The sequence below is a fragment of the Hyperoodon ampullatus genome, assembly GCF_949752795.1.
Source record: "Hyperoodon ampullatus genome assembly, chromosome: 10".
Lineage (NCBI taxonomy): Eukaryota > Metazoa > Chordata > Mammalia > Artiodactyla > Ziphiidae > Hyperoodon > Hyperoodon ampullatus.
This window is the reverse complement of record NC_136923.1, coordinates 48,491,114-48,515,604: the sequence shown is the minus strand read 5'-3', so window position 1 is coordinate 48,515,604 and position 24,491 is coordinate 48,491,114. Positions and strand designations below refer to the sequence as shown.

Here is a 24,491-nt window from a genome sequence, read left to right as displayed (position 1 = left end):
TTTTTGCAGTTTTTGCCTCCTTGAGAAATGCATTTTTCAGTGGAGGCAAGGGCCAGGGGAATTTAGCTTCCAGCCTCTAGCCCCTGGTGGACTAACGGCTAGGATTCCTGGTTTTCATCCAGGCTACCCAGGTCCAATTCCTGGGCAGAGAACTAAGATCTTGCTTCAAGCCACTGCCCACTGCTGCCTCTCCAAGATGGCGAAGACACTGAGATATACCAAATATGGACTCAGAACCAGGCAAAGCAAGATGACTGGCCAAGGAAAACCAGAAGAAATGCCCCATAAAAGTGATTCAAACTACCATGAGGGCACGACTCACTCTCTGAGCCCGCCCATGTGTCTATCCACATGTACTCTTTTTCCTCCTAATAAATGCTTTACTTGTTTCACTACTTTCTGACTCTATGTACAAATTCATTTCTACACTGCTGACAGGACTGGGCCTTGTGACTGGTCACTGGTCCCTGGTGGTCTAGTGGCTAGAATTCAGTGCTCTCACTGCTGCAGACTGACTTCAATCTCTGGCTGGGGAACTGAAATCCTGCTTCAAGCTGCTGCAGGCCGAGGCCACCTGAGATCAATTTCACCCCTAGGTATCTACTCAAGAGATATGAAACATTTTCATAGCAAAACTTACACGGGACTATTTAGAGCACTGTTATCCATAGTAGCCCAAAATTGCCAACAGTTCAAATTGTAACCGAGCAGGACCCTACAGGGCCTTCCTGGGACAGACCCTTCCTCCACTTCCTCTGCTTTAGCTCCTCTCTAAGCACCTAGATAATAGTATCTGATGGCACAATCCCTGAGTTGTTTTATAGATGCTAAAACCCTCACTGAATGGAAGAAATTAATTACTTGATGACCCTGAGTGCATAGCCCCCAGACCTACTGGCACCTAAGGAATGATAGTGTTAACCCCTGTGATACTGCCCTGTTACCTCACCGTCAACCAGTCAGAGAACTGGGCACGAACTTATCACAAACCCTGAGATGCCTCTCCCTCATCTTGCTTTTTTTTTTTTTTTTTTTTTAAGTATTTATTATTTATTTTTGGCTGCACCGGGTCCTAGTTGTAGCATGCGGGATCTTTTGTTGCAGCATGTGCACTTCTCTCTAGTTGTGGCGTGCCGGTTTTTCTCTCTCTACTTGTGGCATGCAGGCTGCAGAGCACATGGGCTCTGTAGTTTGCAGCACGCAGGCTCTAGTTGAGGTGCGGGAGCTCAGTAGTTGTGGTGCACGGGCTTAGTTGCCCCACGGCATGTGGGATCTTAGTTCCCTGACCAGGGATCGAACCCAGGTCCCCTGTATTGTAAGGCAGATTCTTTACCACTGGACCACCAGGGAAGTACCAACTTGCCTTTAAAAATGCTTTGCTGGACTTCTCTGGTGGTGCAGTGGTTAAGAATCTGCCTGCAAATGCAGGGGACATGGGTTCGAGCCCTGGTCTGGGAAGATCCCACATGCTGCAGAGCAACTAAGCCCGTATGCCACAACTACTGAGTCTGCGCTCTATAGCCCGCGAGCCACAACTACTGAGCCCATGTGCTACAACTACTGAAGCCCGCGCACCTAGAGCCTATGCTCCACAACAAGAGAAGCCACCGTGATGAGAAGCCCGTGCACCACAATGAAGAGTAGCCCCCGCTCGCCACAACTAGAGAAAGCTTGCACGCAGCAACGAAGACCCAACACAGCCAAAAATAAATAAATATATAAATAAATTAATTAATTTTTAAAAATGCTTTGCTGAGGGACTTCCCTGGTGGTACAGTAGTTAGGACTTGGCTCTTTCACTGCAGTGGCCTGGGTTGGGGAACTAAGATCCCAGAAGACACATGGCACGGCCAAAAAAAACAACAAAAAACAAAAAACCACAAACGCGGTGTCAGTAGATTGGCTGCACGAGGGTGAACGGACCCAAGTTTGGTTTGGTAACACAATGCCCATCGAATGGTAAGTAAATAAAATGTGGCATGTCCATACAACGGAATATTACTTTCAATGAGAAGGAACGAAGTGCTGATACACAGAAGTTCCTTGAGGACGGGGTTTCTGTTTGCCTTGTTCACTGATGACCAGTGCCTGGCATATAATAGTTGCTCAATAAGCATATGGTGAATGAACAATATAAATCACCTTATTAAACAATTTATTTTTAAAAGATTTTATTACATTTTGAAAAATGGCCATATTAACAGTCATAAAAAAGGCCCATGAAAACACTTCAAGTAGGAACACAAAAATAATCTATATTAACAAGTTTGCTATTCATGCACACTGCACCGTCACTAACCTCACTGTAAGTTTTGAAACCTGTATATTGTTGGAGCTTCTGATGCAAAACTCAAAGGAGATTATGGCAGTACTGAAGGAAAAAAATAATCTGGCCGACATCCACTATAAAACTGCAGCTACGGGCTTTTATTTTAAAAGACAAAAGGTTTTCCCAATATTTACAGCTTTGAAACAGTAACCTCTAACTGCAGGCTGCGGGCTGCCACAGGTGTGCACAGCTGCAGAGAGTTCATAAGAAACTTGAGGGTCAGCCCCCCAACCCCCACATACACAGGTAATAGTCGTGGCTCTTAATTCAGCTCTACTAAGTGCGCAAGGGCAGGTCTTACTTCTATAAGAGGGAAAAAAGTCTCCAAACAAGGTAGGTAGTTGATTGGGATCCTTATGATTCATTCATTTCTTTTCTTTTAAAAATAGATTTTCAGCACGCAACTTTTCTGACTCCTGGTTAGTAATTTTTAAGAAAAGGAAAAGAAAAAAAAATTAAGGCTCTAATTCTTGCAGGAAGAGTTATTCTTGGCATTCATTAAGTTTAAGTTTCAAACTACGACTATAATTTTCCATTTGTAAACTACTTTAACAGTAAACAAGAATCTCATGTATATGATAACTGACTGAATTATGCTTACAATAGCAATGGCTGAATATATATATATTTTTAAACAGGAGGTTCCCTGAAGAAAGCAGTTAAGTGATTCAATAGTTAAATTAAATTTTAACTAAATCATCATTTAAAAACCAGAATGAGTTTATTAGGCACAATTTTCAGGAGTTTACCTCAGCAAGCCTGATGTTTTCCTTCTTCAGCCGCACTACGTACTGGATCTTCTGATGTAGGTTTTGGTGACCTACCAACTTCCCATTTTCCTCGGCGAGACACTCCACCTGCTTCCTTAACATTTCCATCTCCTGCAGGTAAATCAATCCACGGAAGGGAAAATGAGCTGTTTTTACTTTTTCTTTTAAAATAACGTTATTTCATGCCTTCCAAGAGCACAGGGAGGGAGAGACAGAGCCCAGGTTCCCAGCCTTCATGACCACACATCTTTGCGTGCACCGGAGCAACTGTAAACCACGGGATGCCCAATCACAGCCAGGAGACTTATGCTGATCAGCTCTGTTAATAAAAACCAACACACAAATGCACCTGGCATGTTCTCTCCTTTTCTTCATACAATTCTTCCAGCTTTGATCTTAGTTGTTCCTTTTCTTGGAATGCTTTAGACTCCAACATTCTAACTCGTTCAACTTCCTCAGTCATTGTAAGGTAGTCGGTCTCTTTGTTCTGAAGGGCACTCTGGAGCTGTTCTAGGCTGTAACAGTAACTATCACGTTATGGTCTCCCAAAGGCACGTAATTATAAAACAGTACTCAAATCAGACACTTGTCATCCAAGCCCAGAATTTTTATTTGAAAGTATCACTAATATTCAGCCCTCCCCTTTCTGACAGCACAGGAAGATAGCAGGAGCTGCAGATACACTTTTTTTATGGTTATTTTACCCAAAACTTTCATTCTGGAAAGCTCCACAAACCGTTTTTTACACAACAAAAATTTAGAATGGAAACTTTTAGATCTAGCCCTCAGAGCAAACTGTTACTTAAGCATTATTACAGTCTGCATGGTTTATTCAGTGCCCCATATCTTAGAGTAATCTTTTCTGGTTTCAAAAACTGGTTCTCAGATGGTGGGACACTAGTCATTTCTTCAAGGATGTACTATTTAGAATTTATACACTTTATACAACTATCAATTGAAAATAAACATTAAAAAGAAGGGTTACCCATGGATGGACCTAGAGATTGTCATACTGAGTAAAGTTAAGTCAGACAGAGAAAGACAAATATCATATGGTATCACTTATATGCAGAATCTAAAAAAAATGATACAAATGAACTTATTTACAAAACAGAAACAGACTCATAGACTTAGATTATGAATTTATGGCTACCAGGGGGAAAGGGAGGCGGGGAGGGATAGTTAGGGAGTTTGAGATTGACATGTATACACTGCTATATTTAAAACAGTGTTGGATAACCAACAAGGACCTGCTGTATAGCACAGGGAACTCTGCTCAATACTATGTAACAACCTAAATGGGAAAAGAATTTGAAAAAGAATAGATACATGTATATGTATAACTTAATCACTTTGCTGTACACCTGAAACTAAGACAACATTGTTAATCAGCTATACTCCAATATAAAATGTTAAAAAAAGAATAAAATAGTATTCAAAAGGGGAAAAAAAAAGAAGGGTTACCAAGCAATTATATAGAATTTCACAAAACTAACTGAATCCTATAAGCTTCCCAAAGAAACAAATGCTTTTTATTTATTTTACAATGCATATGGAATAGAAAGCTGATGATTTAAGTGATGTAATACACAGAATTAAAAATACCACTTAAGGCCAACAATTTCTAGGGTGGTGTTTTCAGACTACATTCTGTGGAACCTCAGGAGGACAGTGTGGGAATGAGGGCACTGATGTTCTCCCAATTCATCTGGAGCTGTTCTGCATTTGTCTTATGTGTTTTGCTTTCGTTTCATGAAAAGGCTTTGTGGCATGGCAGACACTGCAGCTGCCTACCCAACAGCCAATCCCTTGCTTTTTATAAAAACTCAGTTTAGGGCTTCCCTGGTGGTGCAGTGGTTGAGAGTCCGCCTGCCGATGCAGGGGACGCGGGTTCGTGCTCCGGTCCGGGAGGATCCCACATGCCGCGGAGCGGCTGGGCCCGTGAGCCATGGCCACTGAGCCTGCGCGTCCAGAGCCTGTGCTCCGCAACGGGAGAGGCCACAACAGTGAGAGGCCCGTGTACCGCAAAAAACAAAAAAACCAAAAAACCAAAAAAACCTCAGTTTATTCAGAGGACAAGAAAAGGAGAGGAGAAGCACATGCAGTTCCCAAAGATTAGTAAATAATAACTGGTCTGAGCTAAAACCATGGTTATCTCTACCCCACTGCCAGATACTGGTTTTCTCAGGTTGCCCTGCAGGCATGCTAATTCTGGATAAGGAGACACAATGAATCTTGAGGGTTTCTGGGAGTTTTTTTTCCCTGAAAAAAGAAAGTCCTTTTGAACCCACAACACTGCAAGCTGTGATCCTCCTGTTTATGTTGTTTGGAGCTGCAGCAGCCATCTTGTAGTCAATAGGTCACAAGCAAGAGTACCAAAAGCAGAAGAATGGGAAGGGTCTGGGTCAGTGATGGCATCACTGAGTCAACGCACCTCCAGACCTCTTGTTATGTGAAATTAAACATCTGCCTACACCACTGTTGGCTTCGTATTCAGTTCTTTGTAGCTTTTTAAAAGCATTGTCACATACACATGTGGATAACGCAATGTTTAAAATTGCTGCTGTAGGCTGGGACTGATAAAACCGTGTGTGCCATTTTCTGGAGGTTGCTTCACTTGCCACAGTGTGGGCTCCTGTAGTCCCAGGGACACTGTAGCACTGGTTACTAGATCATGAAATAAATTACGTATCAGCTTAGATAGCTTTTATTCTTTTTGCTAGAAGGTCTCAAATGGGTATTACCTATACTTCTACAAACTATACAGGTGGATTCTCATAGATCCTGTAAGTGATCCAGATTCTGTCCTAGCCCTACAGCTAACTGGCAAGGAACCAGTCCCCAAACTGCTCAAATGCAGATGAAAGTGCTGAACAAAGTTCTGTTCCACACCTATACTCTATTAAGTGTATGATTCTATGACGCAAATGACTCAATAACTGAGTAACAAATCTTTCACAAGTTGGGTGGTCTTTGTCAGCTGATCATTAAAAAGATTTTTTTTGCCACACCATGCGGCATGTGGGATCTTAGTTCCCTGACCAGGGATCGAACCCATGTCTCCTGCAGTGGAAGCACAGAGTCTTAACCACTGGACCACCAGGAAGTCCCTAAAAAGAATTTTTGATGACATATCACTATGTAACTTCTGGCATATTAACTTGGATAGAGTTCAAATAATTGAAGGACAACATTCTAACAAAACTCCTTCCATTGTTATTTACTTAGTATGTGAATAAGATTTCTCAGCCTTTTTATCTATAAAAACAAAAAAGTAGGAACAGAATTGATAGTGAATACTGTCTGATTCCAGAATTAAGTGCAACAGAATGAGTTAATTAAAGAAAAAGCATTAAGATAAAATGCATTGAGAGATGCATTTCCAATAAAATTTTACTTGTATAATAATTATTCATAAAAATCTACAATAAATTCAGGATACTTTAATAATTGTAATGAAAACTCAATCCAGAAAAAATATAACACTTAGAGCCATATGAATATAATAAATTTTTACAAATTACTTGTAATTTGCATACATATTTTCATTGCTGAGTTATGATAGGGCAGTCAACAAAAAATTTTCCAAACAATATATTAAATTAAGATATAATTCTGCATGAGTATAGAATGGAAACTTAATTTTAAAGGAAAAAGGAACAATGTAAAATTTTAGACTTACGAATTTCTTCAAGTATTTTTTAAATGGGTAGAAAGTACCAAATCAGTTGGATAACTTTTAAAAGCCCACCACAAAAGCTTTATTTCTAAATGTCACTATTTTCAGTATGTCAAAACTTTTATCCTTTGCAATAATTTAAACTTACAATGAAAAATTTTAGACATAGTCAACTCCAAAAATGTGCAAGAGGGTATATGGTGTTTCAAAATTCTTTTAGGAGGTAAAACAAGTGAAAATGTTTGAGAATCGCTGTTCCTGATGAGATCTATTCTATTCAGAGAGTAAAATATCTTTCTAACGTTTTATCACTTTGTTAATACCAACCAGTTTACTTATTTTGAACTTGATAGAAAATACAGTGTATCTTGTTTATCAAAGAATGAGGCAGTTTATAAGATTACATAAATTAAAATATAAGAACTATATGAATAAAATAAAATCATGTCCATAGAAAACATATAAAGAGACACAAGGTCAAGACCAGAAGAATCCATAGTATTGATGATCTATGGGTCTGAGAGGGCCTCAAGGTTTTAAATCAGAAGAAACCAGAAGCGAGAAGGAAACCTGGTCAGTTATATAGTTCTCATTGTCCATGAGGAGAAAACCCATCAATTCCCCCAGGGAAGCTAAGGTTTTCCTGTCACTTATTTCTTTAAGTTCTTTTTTTGGAATGGCTTCATATGAGGAACCCCTTTAGCAAGTGGTATTTAAGAAAAGAATTTTGTAAATATCTATTATGTTCACATACTACTGCAGAAAGGAAAGAATTTACTTACCTTGTGGATATTATAAGCATTTCTTCCTTTAGAGGAATACTGGTTGGTATTAATAAAGAAACGATCAACAAGAACTTGAGTTACAGAAGAGTGTACTTACTCTGCTTTCATTTTTAGCATTTCTTCAACCAATTTATTCTATAAGAAGATTAAAGAAAGAGAAAGAAAAAATGACTTAAGTTCTTAACATTGCTAAACAAAAGACTGAAAGTAATCAGTCTGCTCTCCCTAATGGTAATAAAACCAATTAAAGCAAATTCCTTTACAATACATGCATCTCAATGTTCACAATGGCACTATTTACAACAGCCAAGACATGGAAGCAACCTAAATGTCTATGAACAGATGAATGGATAAAGAAGATGTGGTACATATGGACAATGGAGTATTACTCAGCCATAAAAAAGAATGAAATAATGCCATTTGCAGCAACATGGATGGATCTAGAGATTATCATGTTAAGTGCAGTAAGTCAGAGAAATATCACATGGTATCATTTATAGGTAGAATCTAGAAATAGATACAAATGAGCTTATTTACGAAACAGAAACAGACTCACAGACATAGAAAACAAACTTACAGTTACCAAAGGGGAAAGGGGGAGAGGGATAAATTTGGAGTTTGGGATCAGCAGGTACAAGCTACTGTATGTAAAGCAGATAAACAACAAGGTCCTACTGTAGAGCACAGGGAACTATATTCAATATCCTATAATAAAACATAATGGACAAGAATATGAAAAAGAATACACATATAGGTATAACAATCATTTTGCTGTACGTCAGAAACTAACACAATATTGTAAATCAATTATACCTCAATTAAAAAAAAAGGGACATCCTTTTCCACAATCCCAGCTACACACACATAAAGGGGGTACCTATTTACAATCATTCATGTATTGTGCCCTTTAAGGCCTCAAATAGGCACTAGATACTTGCTTCTAAATGGAGAATTCTGTGTGAGCAGTAGGCTTACCGTCAGGCATGAAGACTAATTCACTCAATTCTCAGCTATAGCTAAATACTGATGGTAAATATCAAACTTAACAGGAATACAAAAAAGACAACATTTCAATAATAAAATGGTTTCTAAAATATATAACCATAAATGCTAACTATAAAAGCATTTTTCACACAAGAAAAAAACAACTATTATGTACAAACAAAATCATACTTTAGCAAGTCTTTCTTTGATTTCTTCTTGTTCATTCTTCAGCTGCTGCATGTCTGAATGATTCTGTTCACTGCGTTAGATTAGGAAGGGAGGATAGGAAAAGTGTCAAATATATTCAAGTATTGATTTCGTATCTATTACATGCAGCAATGCCAAGATGTGCAAAGAAGAGCTAATTCTATGGTGATTAGGTCAAGTTAGCACAATCAATAAGCGTGATCAACAAATGAGGATGAAATAAGGTACCTCCCCAGCACTTGGGATTCCTTCCATACAAAAGTGAGATGAGCAAAGCTGGGAAATATAATTACAGGGTTTGGTTGAGAATAAAGTATTAACTTAGAGCGGTACCATCTGAAGATCATATGTGAACAAAATGGGGCTGAAAGGACAGTCCAGGTGCCTGGCATGAATGTGATTGGCTGGGTCAGGATGGTGGGGGAAACACAGGACACACATGGGGGCGGGGAGGGCCCCTCACACTGGCCTGTCCCGTGGAGCCTCTGATGCCCCCTCTTTGCTTTGGATTTCAGGTCTGGGACTGCTGTAGCCCTTTTTATTTATTATTTTTGGCTGCGATACGCGGCATGCAGAATCTTAGTTCCCCAACCAGGGATCAAACCCGTGCCCCTGGCCACCAGGGAATTCCCTGCATTGGATATCATAGTCAGCTGGCGATTCTCTGATGCCACTCGGGCTTCCCATACATGCTGACACCAAGAAGGGGATTCTCTGAGCACCACACATAAATCCCGTCATGGAAAAGAAACACTCCTCTGTACAAAGAAAATTACATTCTGGACTATACATCGGTATCATGTGAATTTCATTAATGTGAGGCCATCTCTGTGAGCCTGACCAGGTTGGATAATAAACTGAGTTTCTGTGGGCAGCCCCTGAATCAGGAGACACCCCTACTAGGAGAATCTGCCTGAATGCCTCTGGCTTCTCTAGAAATCTCTCTCTCACTGGTGAGTAAAGGATCATTCCTTGAAGGAAAACAGAAGCTACATTAGTTTCTTCCACTTAATGAATCTGACAGTCTAGATAAAAATGGTAGTGAGGAAAACACCCCAAATCATTAGGGCAGATGTGTCTTCTGTTGTCTAATCCGGGGGGCGGGGGGGCGGGTAACTTTTTCTGTCAAGAACCAGACATAGGTTTTGGGAGCCATAAGGTCTCCGGCACAGCTACGCAACTGGGCTGCTGTAATGCAAAGGCAGCCACTGTGATATTTATATGAAAGAACTGGACTGCTCCAATGAAACTTCAGTTACCAAACAGGCTGACCCCTGGGCTATAATTTTCTTCTATTCTAATCTTTCATGAAGAAGGTTCTGTATGGCTCCTCACAAATGGGATGCAAGGCTATGAAATAAAGTATTTTAAATTGTGGTTTTATAAATGATCTGGTAACGTTCTAAGGTCCATGCTCAAACTAACTCTTGATAAAAGGTACAATGCTTTTCTTTAATATGCCTGGACATGGGGGTGGAGCATATGGAAACTAGGTGAGCAGACTGTGGACTACCTGCATCAAAATCACCCAGAAGAGGAGTGAAATCCCTACAAGAGGATGCTTAATAAAATGAGCACCTCCTATGCTCACTAAAACTTGAAAAGAACCATTTAGGGGAATTCCCTGGCAGTCCAGTTGTTAGGACTCTGAGCTTTCACTGCCGAGCGCTTGAGTTCAGTCCTCGGTCAGGGAACTAAAATCCCCCTGCACCCCGCCACCCAGCAAAGAACCATTTAGGAAGAGCTTGTTAGCACAGCCACCATCACCAACCTCAAATATCCAGTGTCTCACTTAGGTTTGGACAGTGCACGTCAGGGCTGCTTCTGGACAGGGATGGGGAGCAGCGGGAGTGGGAAAGTGCCTGTTAAGATCTTCTGACAACAGCAGCAGAAGCAGACACCCCTAATCTGGGATGCTGAATTCACAAAGGGCGTCCATCCCAAATACAGACTCCCTTTGACAAACCTCAACTTCCTGCATAGTCTCACAGCCCACCCTCATCTCCATCCCTCACTCAGGGGTGGGATCATAAATCTACCGTGTCTACTTAATAGCTACCATTTATCGAGTGGCTTCCCTCTCCTAAGCACTGTAACCAGCACTTTACACACATTATCTTTGGTCTTTAAAACACCTTGTATAAGAGCTATCATCTCCCTCACTTTATTGCTAAGGAAACTGAGGCACTAAGAGGTTTAAAGATGTGTCCAAAGTCACACAACTTTCAAGTGTCAGAGACAGGATATAACCTGGGTGCAGTTGCCCTTGACAAGACACTGTGCCATTATCAGATACAACTAGAAGACTGTCTGAGTTGAGGCCAAAACACACCACACACACACACACACACACAGACCTAACAGAACGCCCCCCTGTACAGCTTCTCCTAGGAACGTGCCCTTCCCCAGAAGCCAAGAAGCAAAACCAAGGAAATTCTCCCTTTTTCTGCAGGCAGAACCTTGAGCCTTGTCTTGTTGACATATTTGCTCCCGCCTCACCCCTTTCAAATACAAGTAGACAGTTTGGTTCAAGTATTTCACGTGTTTGAAATTCACTTCAATAGCTCTATAGCAATACAAAAGTTAACAGAGTGGGCAAGATGGTGATGACCTTATTTTCCCTCTCTGGTAAAACAACCCCCTCATCAGACCTGATTGAGAAGCAACCCCTGGAGCAGCTCCTGGATCATTAAGAAACATCACACACGCTGTGAAACCTATTCTGACCTCATTCACTCAACTATACCCAGGCAGGCCAAGATTTAGCTCACAGACTGCTCGTGGCTCTTTCTCACCTGTTGTCCTTTTGTCTTTTAATATCATCCAGCTGACCTTGCAGGAGCCAGTTTTTCTCTCTCAACTGCTTGGCTTCCAGGCGTAGGTTTTCCATTTCACACAACTGCTCCTAATAACATCAAATCAGGTCTTTTCAGAAAACACCTTATAGTAGGCATTATTTTGCTCCCCAGGCCATGATGAGACAGGTATTCCTCTTTTAAGCTCCCTCCACACACTGAACACTGCTCTGGGTATCACTGGAGAAAAAGTAGACTATGAGAAGCTCTCAGGGGCTCCGAATGTGATTAATTTTCATATCCCCATTGTCTTAAACATAGTCTCTTATCAATATCACATAATTTGGACTTCCCTGGCAGTCCAGTGGTTAAGAGTCTGCGCCTCCACTGCAGGGGGCACAGGTTCGATCCCTGGTTGGGGAACTAGGATCCCATATGCCAGGCGGCATGGCCAAAAAAACCCCCAAACAAACCTTAATTCATTAAAATTCCTCTATGAGAAAAGATGAACAAAAGCATCTACTACTTTGGTAAATGTTCTATTTGATTCTATTTATTAGATTCTAATTTTTAAAAATTGATGTGCCACAGCCTCAAAATACTTAATTGGATTCTGACTTGAAAATCGTGAGCATAACCACCCAGGAGAAATAAATATTCGTCTGCAAGGAGTGTCCTTTTTGATTTACTTCTGTTTATCTATTGTTTGATTTCTTTTAACCTGATCCAATTTCTTCTAAGTACCAAGATCATGCCACATTCCTGAGATAGCAGCATACTGAGAGCCGCCCTGAATAAAAAAGCCAGGAATGATCCCCTCTATGAGAAACAAAGCTTAACAGTGATACTGTCTTCCTACACAGTAGGCTAATTTTGTTCCTAAACAAAGACTCACTGCAGAGCCTTGAGGTCACAGACTATCTTCTATGGGGCATCGCATCCTCCTTACACACCCTTCTGCACCCACACTACACCTACCCAGGCACTTCTCCACGCACTTCCCACCCCTAGCACCACCCTAAATATACTCTCCCACACACAAAAACCATACCCCCCAAATACCGGGGTGAAAAACACTAGAAGGAAGTTTAAAGAAGTGGCAAACAAGAGAAACAGACAAAAGCAAATCTCTCTAACATATAAAGAATGATTGTACCTCATTAAGAAAAAGTCCAACAACAGAAAAATGGGTGAAGGATATAGTTCATAGAAACAAAAAAACCAAAAGATGCTCAATCTGACTCCTAATAAGAAAAATACAAATTAAAAAATACAATGAGATAACGTGCTTCAGCTATTAAATTGGCAAAAATCTAAAAGTTGGACAGCACTGTCATGAGAGTAGTTAGTGCAGCCTGTATGATATGACACCATAGCATGAAAAACAAATGGGGCAGGGAGACAATGCTTATGCGCCTGGTTATAGATGTGCTGAAAAGTTCTCAGAAGATAAATAAGACACTAGCTACACCTGGAGCCTACAGGGCCAGCAAACTAGGCAGCTTGGAGTAAGGGGTGAGAGGAAGACTTTTCTCCATCTACCCTGGAGTTCTGTCCCTTTTGAATTTTGGACCCTCAGTCACCATGAAAGATACTGCTTATTTTGAAACATTAAATTCATTGAAAAAAATTACCCAGTTACCTTTATTCTGAGGATTTCAGCATTTTTCACTTCTCTGTCTTCATTTAGCTTTGTTATAAGGTGTTGCAAAGAAATTTTGGAGGCTCTCCCATCTTCTATCTCTTGTTCTTGCGTTTCCAGGAGTTTCGCCAAATGTGTTTGAAAGTGTGGTGGTGTTTTAGGGCTCTAAAATAAAATCAAATTTCATCCAAATACCTGATTAAGTGGTTATAAAGATTTCATTGTAAATATACATGCCAAGCACATAGAAAATACACAGGCTACGTATATAGCTTACTATTCTAATTCTTGTCCAAGTAAAACACTGGTACCTTTTTATCAAAAAAAGCAGAAAGCTGTTAGTGAAAATCTTTTTCTGTAAAGACAAAGCTAGTCTTAGCAATTTCCAACTTGCATCGCTCACAAAATTGCTTATTCCTCCTGAAATGCACTCTTTCTTATGAAAAGTACCTGGGGATACTTGGCAGCAGAATCCATCACATGTTCTAGTTGCCTCATTTTGAAGTTATATTCATTCTTCTTCTGTTCTACTTCCTCTTTCTTTTGGTTTAGCTGGGAAAATTGAACAGATATAAGATTACAAGTTAGAAAATAATACAGGTACATGGTCCAATTAGAACAGACAATCCTCCCAAGGCATGCAGAAATAGACTTCTTACATTATTTTTTCAGGGCTTGATTGATAATTTGACATTTCTCTCACAAATTTATTTACACTTTAAAAGAAACTTTTTAAAGTTTCACAAGTAATCAAAGGGTCATTTGAGGAAAGTTACAAAATATATTATAAAACTACACTAGCCAAAAAAGAGGACAAAAGTCAGCCATGGGACTTCCCTCATGGCACAGTGGTTAAGAATCCGCCTGCCCATGCAGGGGACACGGGTTCGAGCCCTGGTCCAGGAAGATCCCACGTGCCACGGAGCAACTAAGCCTGTGCACCACAACTGCTGAGCCTGAACTCTAGAGCCTGCAAGCCACAACTACTGAGCCCGCACGCCCTAGAGCCCACGTGCCACAACTACTGAGCCCATGTGCTGCAACTACTGAAGCCCAAGCGCTTAGAGCCTGTGCTCCACAACGAAGAGTAGCCCCCACTCGCTGCAACTAGAGAAGCCCATGAGCAGCAATGAAGACCCAACGCAGCCAAAGATAAAAATTAAAATAAAAAAAAAAACAAAGTCAGGCATAACCTTTGCCACAGTGGTTAGAACTTGCTGGCATGAGGACAGCCACCAAGTCTGAACACATAGAAGCAACCACGTTGTTAAGAGCCCACAGCGCTGCTGCCCCACTACCTACTTGCCCTGCTAGCCCACCTTTCTGAATGTAGAGAATTAGCTGAGGCAGGGACCTCATGAGCTCAACCGCCACACAGTCCTGTTCCCCCAACCCCCAAAGCCTATCCTGAGCAACGCTCACCCTGCATCTCACCTCATGCTGAAGCTCCTGGATGAGGGTGTCCTTCCTGGTCAGCTCCTCCTGGGCCGACTGCAGAAGCCCCGAGTGCTTTTTCGAGGCCTCGGTGAGCATGTTCAGCTGCTCAGTGGCGTGAGCCAGGTCCTCACAGAGCATGTCCCTCTGTTAGGGGACAATCCCCACAGGGGAAGACTCTCTTTAATTGTGGTGCTCCAATATCAATTTGCAAATCATTACTATGCATGATTTTTAAAACGTTAAGAAAGTTTTAAGTGAGAATGTTTTTTTTTTTTTTTGCTTGTATGCTAATCCATTCCAAGACAAACCAAGCAGTTAATACTTAAGCCATGAGGTCCAGAGATAAATACTACAGTAAATTCATAGACGTATCCCAGCTGAGGTCTAACCGCCCTCTGCTCCCCTCTCCCCTCAACCCCAGGTAATCTCTTAAAGCTGATCTCTCCTTCCTTGGGAGGACTCCAGGCATGGGTCTCTAGTTTACCTGTTGTCTCACCAATAGACTCCAGTCCATTATACACGGGAAGGTAAACAGTTGTAAAGATGAGTACCCCTCAGCTAATTGGGGAGGGGCTGGCCAGTTCACCAGACTGTGATACAGTGTCATAGGCCATCAAATTTTCAGGGGAGTAGCTTGATGGAAAGTGGCAGAGAGAATTAGAAGTCCTATAGGTTGCATACATAATTCCTATGTACACAGTGTATTTAATCTCTACCAAATTAGAGCAGAATCTATTCCCCCTAACTTTCCAAATGTGCATGTATATGTGCACAGATATATATAATAGTGTATATTACATATACATTAAACATACAATATTATATATGTCATAGATACGTGTATTGCACACACATATCTGATAGATCACAAACATCTCCACATATACTTACTCTTTTATTATATAATTTTCATTGAGTGGGCTCTATTTCATCTTATGGATGTACCACCATTTAACCCTTCACTAAATATTTCAGTTGATTTGAATTTTTCACTATTATATGCATCTAATTCTCATATCTAGATTATTATTGGGTTGTCCTAAAAGCCAACCACCTCAAGTCAGTCACACCCAACTGTTCCCCTTTATGAGGATGCTCCACAAACATTCACAGGTGCCAGGCTTCCCTCCCTAGCAAAGTCTTATTCTAATACTATCTTCTCCGGGAAGCTCTTTGGAATTCTCCAGGCATAACTACTCCTCTCCCTCCCTTTTCTGTGCTCCCAAGTCATTTATTACATCATAATACATCTACCTCTTAAGCTAGATTGCATGCCTCAAGGTAAGTAACTGTGTTTCATTCTTCCAATCCCAAATGACAAACAGGTACAGGTTGTATGGCAGGTGGGTTCAATAAATATTTGTTGAATTTGTTTCATGGATAGCAAGAAAACTATTTCTAAAGCAGGTTCAGAGAAGTATACATAGTGGGTTACCATCTGTGTGAAAAAAGGAAAACTCAAGGTATATAGGACTAGCCAAAAATATCTCTGGAAGGATATACAAGAGGGAATGTATATTGCTTTATATATTTTGAATTTTGAACCACACGACAGTACTGCTTAATTTTTAAAAAGATACATTTACATCAACAAGATAATTAAAACTTATTTTAGCTAAAACACAAGAAGCAATTTTTGGTTAACCAGCCCTTTCTTTGCTCCCTGATGCTACCACTACTTCCAAGTAAATGCAGTTTCCACTCTTCTTCCTTTTCAGAAGAGGGTGAGTTACAGGAACCTAGCATGGTGTTAGCACAAATGAATGAAAATAAATCAACTAAACAAAATATAACAATCTTAGTATTATCTATCAATTGTCTAACTACCTTAGGGAAAGTGGCTCAAATTATGACTTACTCCTTTTTAAAAGTCTTCTATTTATTCATTAATAACACACAGAAACATACTGACAAGTAATAAACCAAAAAGGGTGATGATGTGTTAACATCTACCTCTATGTCCTCAGAGAGTATTCTCAGTCTAAGGGATTCTTTCAGATCCAGAATGTCCACTTCCTGTCTCTTAATCAATGCTTTGCTCTCTTCTTTGTCAACCAAAGCAGAATTATATTTGCCCTGCAGAAAAGAAAATGATGATACAAGATCTGTCTGCTTTATTATCAGTTTATTTTTAGATTAAAATAACTGAAGAATGAGTCTGAGTTCCAAGGTGATGACCAGATTAACACAAATAAACTCAATAACCACTTGTTGAATGAAGGAGTGGAAGAGTTAATGGATGAATGGCAAGAAGAAGTGGAAAAGTCCCACAGGTATCAGTGAAAAAACATCTGGTTTTGTCATCTTTATCAGAAATCAGTGGAGTGCAGCAAGCTCCCTTTGGAGCACAGGAGTGAGGAACATTAACAAAAAACTACCTTGACCCAAGGGACGGAGGAAGCATTCACCATTTATATGCAGGAAGAGTAAGTAGTTACTTTAGGAAATGATAAAGTCCAATAATGGGGAAACAAACTCACTTTCTAAATCACTGATGTCTCTGAACTTAACTAAAATGCGCTATTTTTTTTCTTGAAGCAATTAAGGAATACCACATACCCTTAACCATCAGAGGCAACAGCCAGTCTGTTTCTGATCTGACTTGGATCAGCAATTCCCAAATGTGCACAGAGAGCACTGTTCTCAGGTCAGTGAGATCTGAGAAATGCTGCAGCCAACTTTGCTTTCCCAAGATGCACACAGCACACACGTCAGCATGTTAAAGGCCCTGCGGGTTCTGCAGATACCCAAGCCTGCTGAGCTTTCACTAGTACATATTTTCAAACCTGGGTGACCACAGAACCCTTTTTTCTGTGGGGCATTGGTTAACCACTTGAGTCTGTGAACTATGTCTCATGCTCAAATTTAATATCTTATTGGCAACAGAACTTACATTGATGTCCTTTAGTTCTTGCCTCAGGGTGTCTATGGTTTCTGTTTTCTCAGAGACTGAGGTTCTTAGCTCCTGGATCTGGCTCATGAGGTCAGCTACAACTTCCTGACAAGGACAGAAACAATATCTTCATACTCAACGACAGCAAGGAGATCTTTTTTTAATAATAAATCATTTATCTTTCCAAATGACAATAGAAGTCAATTTTATTTTAGCAAAATATCATGTGTCACATTACATTATTAATATTACCAATTTATATTTTATTGGTTTTCTAATATTTTAGTTAATCATTTGCTTTGGTTTTATGAATGAATAAGAGCTAGACATATAAGGAATGTACACCTAATTTTATGTTCAGACATACATATTAATGTTTATTATTCTAGTTAAAGCCAACACCAGGGATTTGAGAATTTGTATCATGGCACTCACAATCAATGAGAAAAGGTCGCACTGACAGCATCCTAGTTAAAGGGGACAGGGATGTGTTTTAGAAACACTGCCATCAAGAGTGATAGAACAGTTTGGGTTGAAGTTATGAGGAAAATTAACTTAAAGACTTCATTCTCTAGCAACCTTGGAAGATGAGCAAGGCCTAAGTGCATACAGAAATGCTAGCTAACCCTGGGAGCAGGAGACTGGAATGTGAAGGCAGCGTTTATAAGGAAAATGCAGGGGGCTATAGCCTCAACCTCTACCTACCTTGTCAGCATCTCTAGACTTCTCCAGAGAACTGATTACTTTTTCGGTAGCACACAAACTCTCTTCTAGTTTTTGTACTTTTGCCATCTATGGGGGAAAATTAATATTTTTAGAAAGAGAATTAAATCACAAGGTTAACCACACACATGTGTTTTAAAAAGCATAAAAGGAGTTGAAATCTGCTTTTCATATTAAACAGTGTATACTATGGAGTAATATATGAAAATAAAAAGTTGGGTTAAAAGATAATGATTTTGTGGTCTCTATCAGGAAACACCAACAAATTATGATTACAGCCATCTGGAAGTTAGAAAAACAAGAGTGGAAAATAATACAACCAACCAAAAATTCCATCTTTTTATTATAAATTTTCAACATCTGAAAGCTGAAACAGTTTTTATAACAAATCTCTTTGGACATCAGGAATAAAAGTTATAAACCTCAAATTTCAGAGTTAGAGTATAGGACATATACCTGCTGCTCACACTTGGCCATCTCCTTCTGTTTCTCCTGACGTACAGCTTCAAGAACTTCTAAGATTTCTCTGGAAAAGAAGAACTATCTTTTACTCATGACTCATTCAATGGAAACAGGAACTGAGTCCATTCGTACAGAAGAGACTCAATGCAATGCAACTGAACTTTATTAGACACGTACTTGGTGTTAGGAATTGTATTCCAGTAGGATGAGAAATTTGAACCAGTTTCTTCAACAGTTATTTAACAAGAACCCAGTTTTGTGCCAGGACAGTTTATTTTTCTCCAGAGTACTTAGGACTCTCTAACATAATATATAGTATTTACTTATTACCCATCTCTCTGTGCTACAATGTGAACCTCAAAAGGGCGGGGCTATTTTGTTCACTGTCTTACCTCTAAATGTCCTGGCATTTACCAGAACCGTGCCTGGCTTGCTGGATATCACTAAGCGTTTGAATGAACGACTAAATGTTAACTGTCTTTCCCAATTAGATGGAATCACCAGTATATAGCAGGGACTAGAAGAGAATCTGTCTCATAGTAAGAACTCTACAAGTATCTGCTGAATACACTAATACAAATTCTTCTTATTAGAGTAATAATCCTCCTGTTGGCTGGAACGAAGAGACTGAGATAGATCACCAAGGAAAAGAATTTGGAGAGAGGAAAGAAAGACAATGGTGTTCATATAAGGGACCAGAAGAAAAAAAGAGCAGAGAGAAATCAAATAGTAGAGACAGAAATAAATCAGTCCCTACCTTTCAATAATAAATACTGTGATTTATTTACAGAAGGTCCTGAGTTCTGATCACCACCAACTGCTATTCATTTAAAAAGTACTGTAGCTAGTTATTAAATGTTTTGAAAAATTAAGTTTCTCTACATAGCCATTTATACAAAAAAATCTGATATTCGTTTTGGAATGCTTTAAAAAAAAAACTTAACAGGCTATTAGCAATTAAAAAAAGAAAACCCGCAAGATAAAGAATGTGGTAGTAAATGATATTCTAGTCAACTATGGAAAAGATAAATAGCACTCACTTAGAACTGTTTTCTTTATCTTCTTCAAATTGTAATAATAATTTGTTATTGCGTTCTTTCTCTGCCTCAAAAAGCTCCATCAAATTCTAAAAGACAATGTTATATTAGATTTTAAGGTGTAGTCAACAAACACATGGAGTGCCTTCTACGTGGCAGGCACAATGAGCCAGTACAGAAGTTAGGAAGAGGTCAAACAGTCACACATCCAGAACAAGTTCATCAATAACCAATATCCTTCTTAACTTACATTCAGATCAGATTTCAGAGTTTCATTTTCTTTTTTGCAGTTTTGGAGGTTTTTTGAAAGTTGGTCAATTTCAAACTTCATTACTTCTTGTAAGTTGTCATAGGAATCCTGTAGGCAGGTTTTGCTCTCAAGAAGCTTTTCATTTTCTAATCTTTAACAGGAAAACATTTTTACAAATGTAAATATAGACATTAAATGTAGTTCTGCTAGTCAGATTTATCTGCAGTTCACTTTATCCCATCTACAGACCATTCCCAACTTACAAAAGGCTTGACTGATGTAAAGCTCCTTACGGACTTCTGTGAAATGGTCATTATGATGTGATGCACGAATATTAGTGTGATGGGGATGGAAAAGACAGGTTGGGCATGTTAGCCTGCAGCCATTTACTTCTTCATTCTTTCTCCCGTGATTTCAACCAGACATGTTTAATTGACTGGCAATTTCGGGTGATGAGACTCATTTAGGGGGTTCCAGACCTAACCCTCATGTAAACTAAAGACTGCCCATTGATTTAATTTTGTTGATAGCTGAACTCTATAGACTCAACACCTATTCTCCCGACTCTAGGAAGGTTTTTCAAGACAGCAAATATGGCTTTGATCTGAGCAAGAGAATAAACTCCTTTAGGATAGAACTATCTTTTAAATCACATGATTATTACTTATTGCTTTTTAGGTTTTCACCCTCTTATTCTACTTCGCAACATACTGTGACATGCCCAAACAGAGTTCATCCAAAAACTAGTAAACATGACCTCTGGACCACCCAAAACAGATGTCCCAGCTTGTACACAGAGGGCTATGAGACCTGGATCTATCTGGCTTCACTAACTCCATGCAGAGCAGAAGTGGCAAATTACGCAGTAGGATAAATCAGTTGCTAAAGATAGATATACAGACAATACATGGTAGGGAGGGAGAACATATGATTTATGATACAAGCTGTATATATAAAGCAGGTAAAATAATTCAAGAAATACAAGGTGGTTGGGTGGTTTCACTTAGAGGTCTTAACAACCTTTGAGAGCCATGACAGTTTAAGCAGCCCAGTAAGTGATATACTCAATGTATGTCACATTGAGTGCAAAAAAAATCACACAAAATTAGTTTATGACAGAACCAAGATAAGATTTAGTGATTCAGATGTTAAAAACTAATACCAGGTGTAAGAAAAAACAACAGTGCACCTGTGATGATAAATAGCCATTGACCAGCAGTCTTGGTGCTGGGGAAATGGTGCCGGGGAGTGGAGGATGTGCTGACTTAGCACAGGCCCCTCTCTAAAGGATGGCTGCCAGACAAGAATGTGGGCCCAGTGCCACCAACTTGTCGGATTTTTAAGAGGATGCTGAAATATGGATCTTTATAAGAAAGTTCTCAATTTTAAAAATGCTATGCTAAATTTTTTTCAAAAACCATACTGGGCAGGCAGGCCCAACAAAAACATGTCTATGGAGACATGCAGACCTCAAATTTTCTTCCTCTATTTTTAATTCCTTGTTGCATATTCAAAAAACACTCCAGCATTACAGGTTTTAGTCTTTGCAATGTCTATAAAAACTAAATTCAAGGTTGTCTATTAGCAGCTTTTCTAGAGTAAGCAGTCACACTCATATCACACTCACAGTATCACAATCAAAATGTCCATTATTAAATTATTGCCATAGACTTGGGAAATAGCATCAAAACCACAAGATGGTTATAAGTTACGTTTTACAAAAGGTTGAAATTAGTGAGAAAAAAAAACAGTAAAAACAAACAATTTACATCTTAGATTACTTTGTTTCAAGATTACCAGCACTTGACTAACTAGCCAGCCTCTGGAGTTACTGTGGACAATGGTGGCAACTACTGATTTGGTCTACCTTGTACTGTCCCTTCTAGTAAGAGCACACCTTTCCCGCTGGAGAGGGAACAGACACATCACCTCTGTTGGGCTAACCCCTGGTAAGTGATTGATCCAAAAGTAAGCAGATGACTCAAGCAAGAACAATACCAATTTTCTCTGGGATTGAGATATGGCGATGGGGAGAGAGAATTTCTTCGCAGGGATTGTTATGCCAGGAGACAGAAGATGGAGCTGTCTGAGGCAATCTGTTCCCTGTCACATAGAAGAAGGTCTTCAACAGTAGAAGAGAATAAGGGCAATACACAGAGGGAAGAAGAGCAGAGAGAAAGGGAGGGAGGGAGAGAAAGAGGAAGTGAGGGAGAGAAGCTGGGGGGGATGGGTGTATGGGGATGCACACTGACAATATTGTTTGAGATTCAATCTAGTTTGTCCGTGAAACCAAAATCACCTCTGGGGCTTCCCAATGTCGTGAGCCAATAAACTACCTTTTTTTTTTTTTTTTTTAATGGGGGCACAGTGCGGCTTGCAGGATTTAAATTCCCTGACCAGGGATCAAACCCAGGCCCTTGGCAGTGAAAGCACAGAGTCCTAACCACTGGACAGCCAGGGAATTCCCAATAAATTACCTTTTAGTTTTTTTAAACTAGTTTGAGTTGGGTTTATAGCACTTGTACTTCAAGTAGTCCTGGGTTACAGGCTAATCAGGCAACTTGAAACAATAACAGAACAACTCTACCTGACATTATCCAGTTGAAGCTGTACATGCATGTGTCTTTCAGAAAGGCTGTTGAGTTCTTTCTCCTGACTCTCTCTGAATGAAATATACTCCAGTTTCACCGAAGACAGCTCCTTGTCTGCAGAATGAAGAACTACTCGCAGGTCATGTACCTCACTTTCCAAAACTAAAACAAACAAACAAACACATAATAACTCTTAACAGACTTTTCTTTACATGTATTTTTTACAAAGGAGGCAAATAAATTTGATAGGTACCCTTCACACAATCAGCAAAAACAAGTTGAAGAGACCATTTTAAGAGTAAAAATCTTGAACAACTAAATGGGAGGTATCTAGGAGCACTGAAATTTCTATTTCCTTCCTCTCCCTTGCTCACGGTTTTTGGTATATTTCTACCAAAAAAAAAAGCTAACACCTGTCCCTCACATGTAGGTCATTTGATTTTTCTACATTTCTCCTGCAGAATGTGCATCAAAACTCTTCAAATAAGAAAAAAAGCCAAGAGATTTAATGTATTTTAAGTGACCTAATCTTACTTATTGAAAACCCTTGGAGATGCACCAGAACTTTCCAAAATAGGTTAAACATTCTGGTCTTCTATGGAAACTCCAACTGGAATTAAAATTAGGTAACTTTGGGGCTTCCCTGGTGGTGCAGTGGTTGAGAGTCCACCTGCCGATGCAGGGGACGCGGGTTCGTGCCCCGGTCTGGGAAGATCCCACATGCCGTGGAGCGGCTGGGCCTGTGAGCCATGGCCGCTGAGCCTGCGCGTCCGGAGCCTGTGCTCCGCAACGGGAGAGGCCGCAACAGTGAGAGGCCCGCATATCGCAAAACACAAAACAAAACAAACAAACAAACAAACAAAATTAGGTAAATTTTAGATCAAAGAAAAGGAAACAGCTGTCTTTTTTTGCCTTAGCTTTATCATAAGCTATTGCAAATATTCTGATGAAAGAAGAAACTGAAAAAACTGGGAATTAAATGATATTCCCACATCTATGAATATATACAAATATATTTTATGCTTTTTTGTCACTAGTAAAACGTTCATCTTATGAATTCAAGACACTGTTTTCAAAGCAGTATTAAAACTTTAAGCAAACATTTGTATCATTTGTTTGAGAGCAGTCCTGGAAAAAATTACCTTTTATAATATATTGCTATTACTCATCTGGTTTAATTTAAAACAAACAAACAGAAACAACCAACCAAAAACACAGGGACAACATTTTATCCATATGAGTAAAAAGATACTGAGTTACAGTATTCAGATTAGGAAGCTTCCAGTGTTCAGACTCACAGTCATTCTTGGTTTGAGTGTCTTGAAGCTGCTTTTCAAGGACATTCAACTGAGAGAGATACCCTTGCTGCTGTTTGGTCCAATCAGTTCTTTCTGATGAGAAAAGCTTTGGGAAAGAGATAAATTTACTGGAAAAAAAATACTGGCATGCTAAGACACACTCCAAATCATCACCTTGTTTCTGTTTTTAAAATCTAGTCTTAAATTCAGACTAGGGATGTGTGTCTCATTATAGTAGGTGAAGTAACAAAATAATAGGTGAAGTAACAAAATAGAGAATACAACTCAAATAAACCTTGATCAAGGCTTCATTAAGTCACTTCCTTCCTGGGATGCTCTTTTTTTTTTTTTTTTTATTAGTTTCTGCTTTATAACAAAGTGAATCAGTCATACATATACATCTGTTCCCACATCCCTTCCCTCATGCATCTCCCTCCCTCCCACCCTCCCCATCCCACCCCTCCAGGCAGTCACAAAGCACCGAGCTGATCTCCCTGTGCTCTGCGGCTGCTTCCCACTATCTATCTACCTTACGTTTGATAGTGTATATATGTCCATGCCTCTCTTTCGCTTTGTCACAGCTTACCCTTTTGAGGATCTGTTTCATAT

At 39.6% G+C, this 24,491-nt stretch overlaps 1 protein-coding gene across 1 annotated transcript in view; it reads right to left on the bottom strand.

Annotated features, from left to right (window-relative positions):
* Positions 1-2,694: 2,694 nt before the first annotated feature.
* The window catches only part of KIF15 (kinesin family member 15), a gene marked incomplete at both ends in the record, with an annotated part of 77,451 nt that continues 55,654 nt past the window's right edge, over positions 2,695-24,491 (bottom strand). The window contains 17 exons of the mRNA XM_079713478.1: positions 2,695-2,745; positions 3,079-3,210; positions 3,449-3,614; positions 7,661-7,698; positions 8,737-8,806; positions 11,550-11,659; positions 13,192-13,356; positions 13,642-13,743; positions 14,626-14,772; positions 16,582-16,704; positions 17,522-17,626; positions 18,227-18,313; positions 18,701-18,770; positions 19,747-19,832; positions 19,994-20,144; positions 22,581-22,746; positions 23,883-23,988. Coding sequence (XP_079569604.1) covers positions 2,695-2,745; positions 3,079-3,210; positions 3,449-3,614; positions 7,661-7,698; positions 8,737-8,806; positions 11,550-11,659; positions 13,192-13,356; positions 13,642-13,743; positions 14,626-14,772; positions 16,582-16,704; positions 17,522-17,626; positions 18,227-18,313; positions 18,701-18,770; positions 19,747-19,832; positions 19,994-20,144; positions 22,581-22,746; positions 23,883-23,988 — 1,875 coding nt within the window. The remainder of the gene's footprint in view (positions 2,746-3,078; positions 3,211-3,448; positions 3,615-7,660; positions 7,699-8,736; positions 8,807-11,549; positions 11,660-13,191; positions 13,357-13,641; positions 13,744-14,625; positions 14,773-16,581; positions 16,705-17,521; positions 17,627-18,226; positions 18,314-18,700; positions 18,771-19,746; positions 19,833-19,993; positions 20,145-22,580; positions 22,747-23,882; positions 23,989-24,491) is intronic.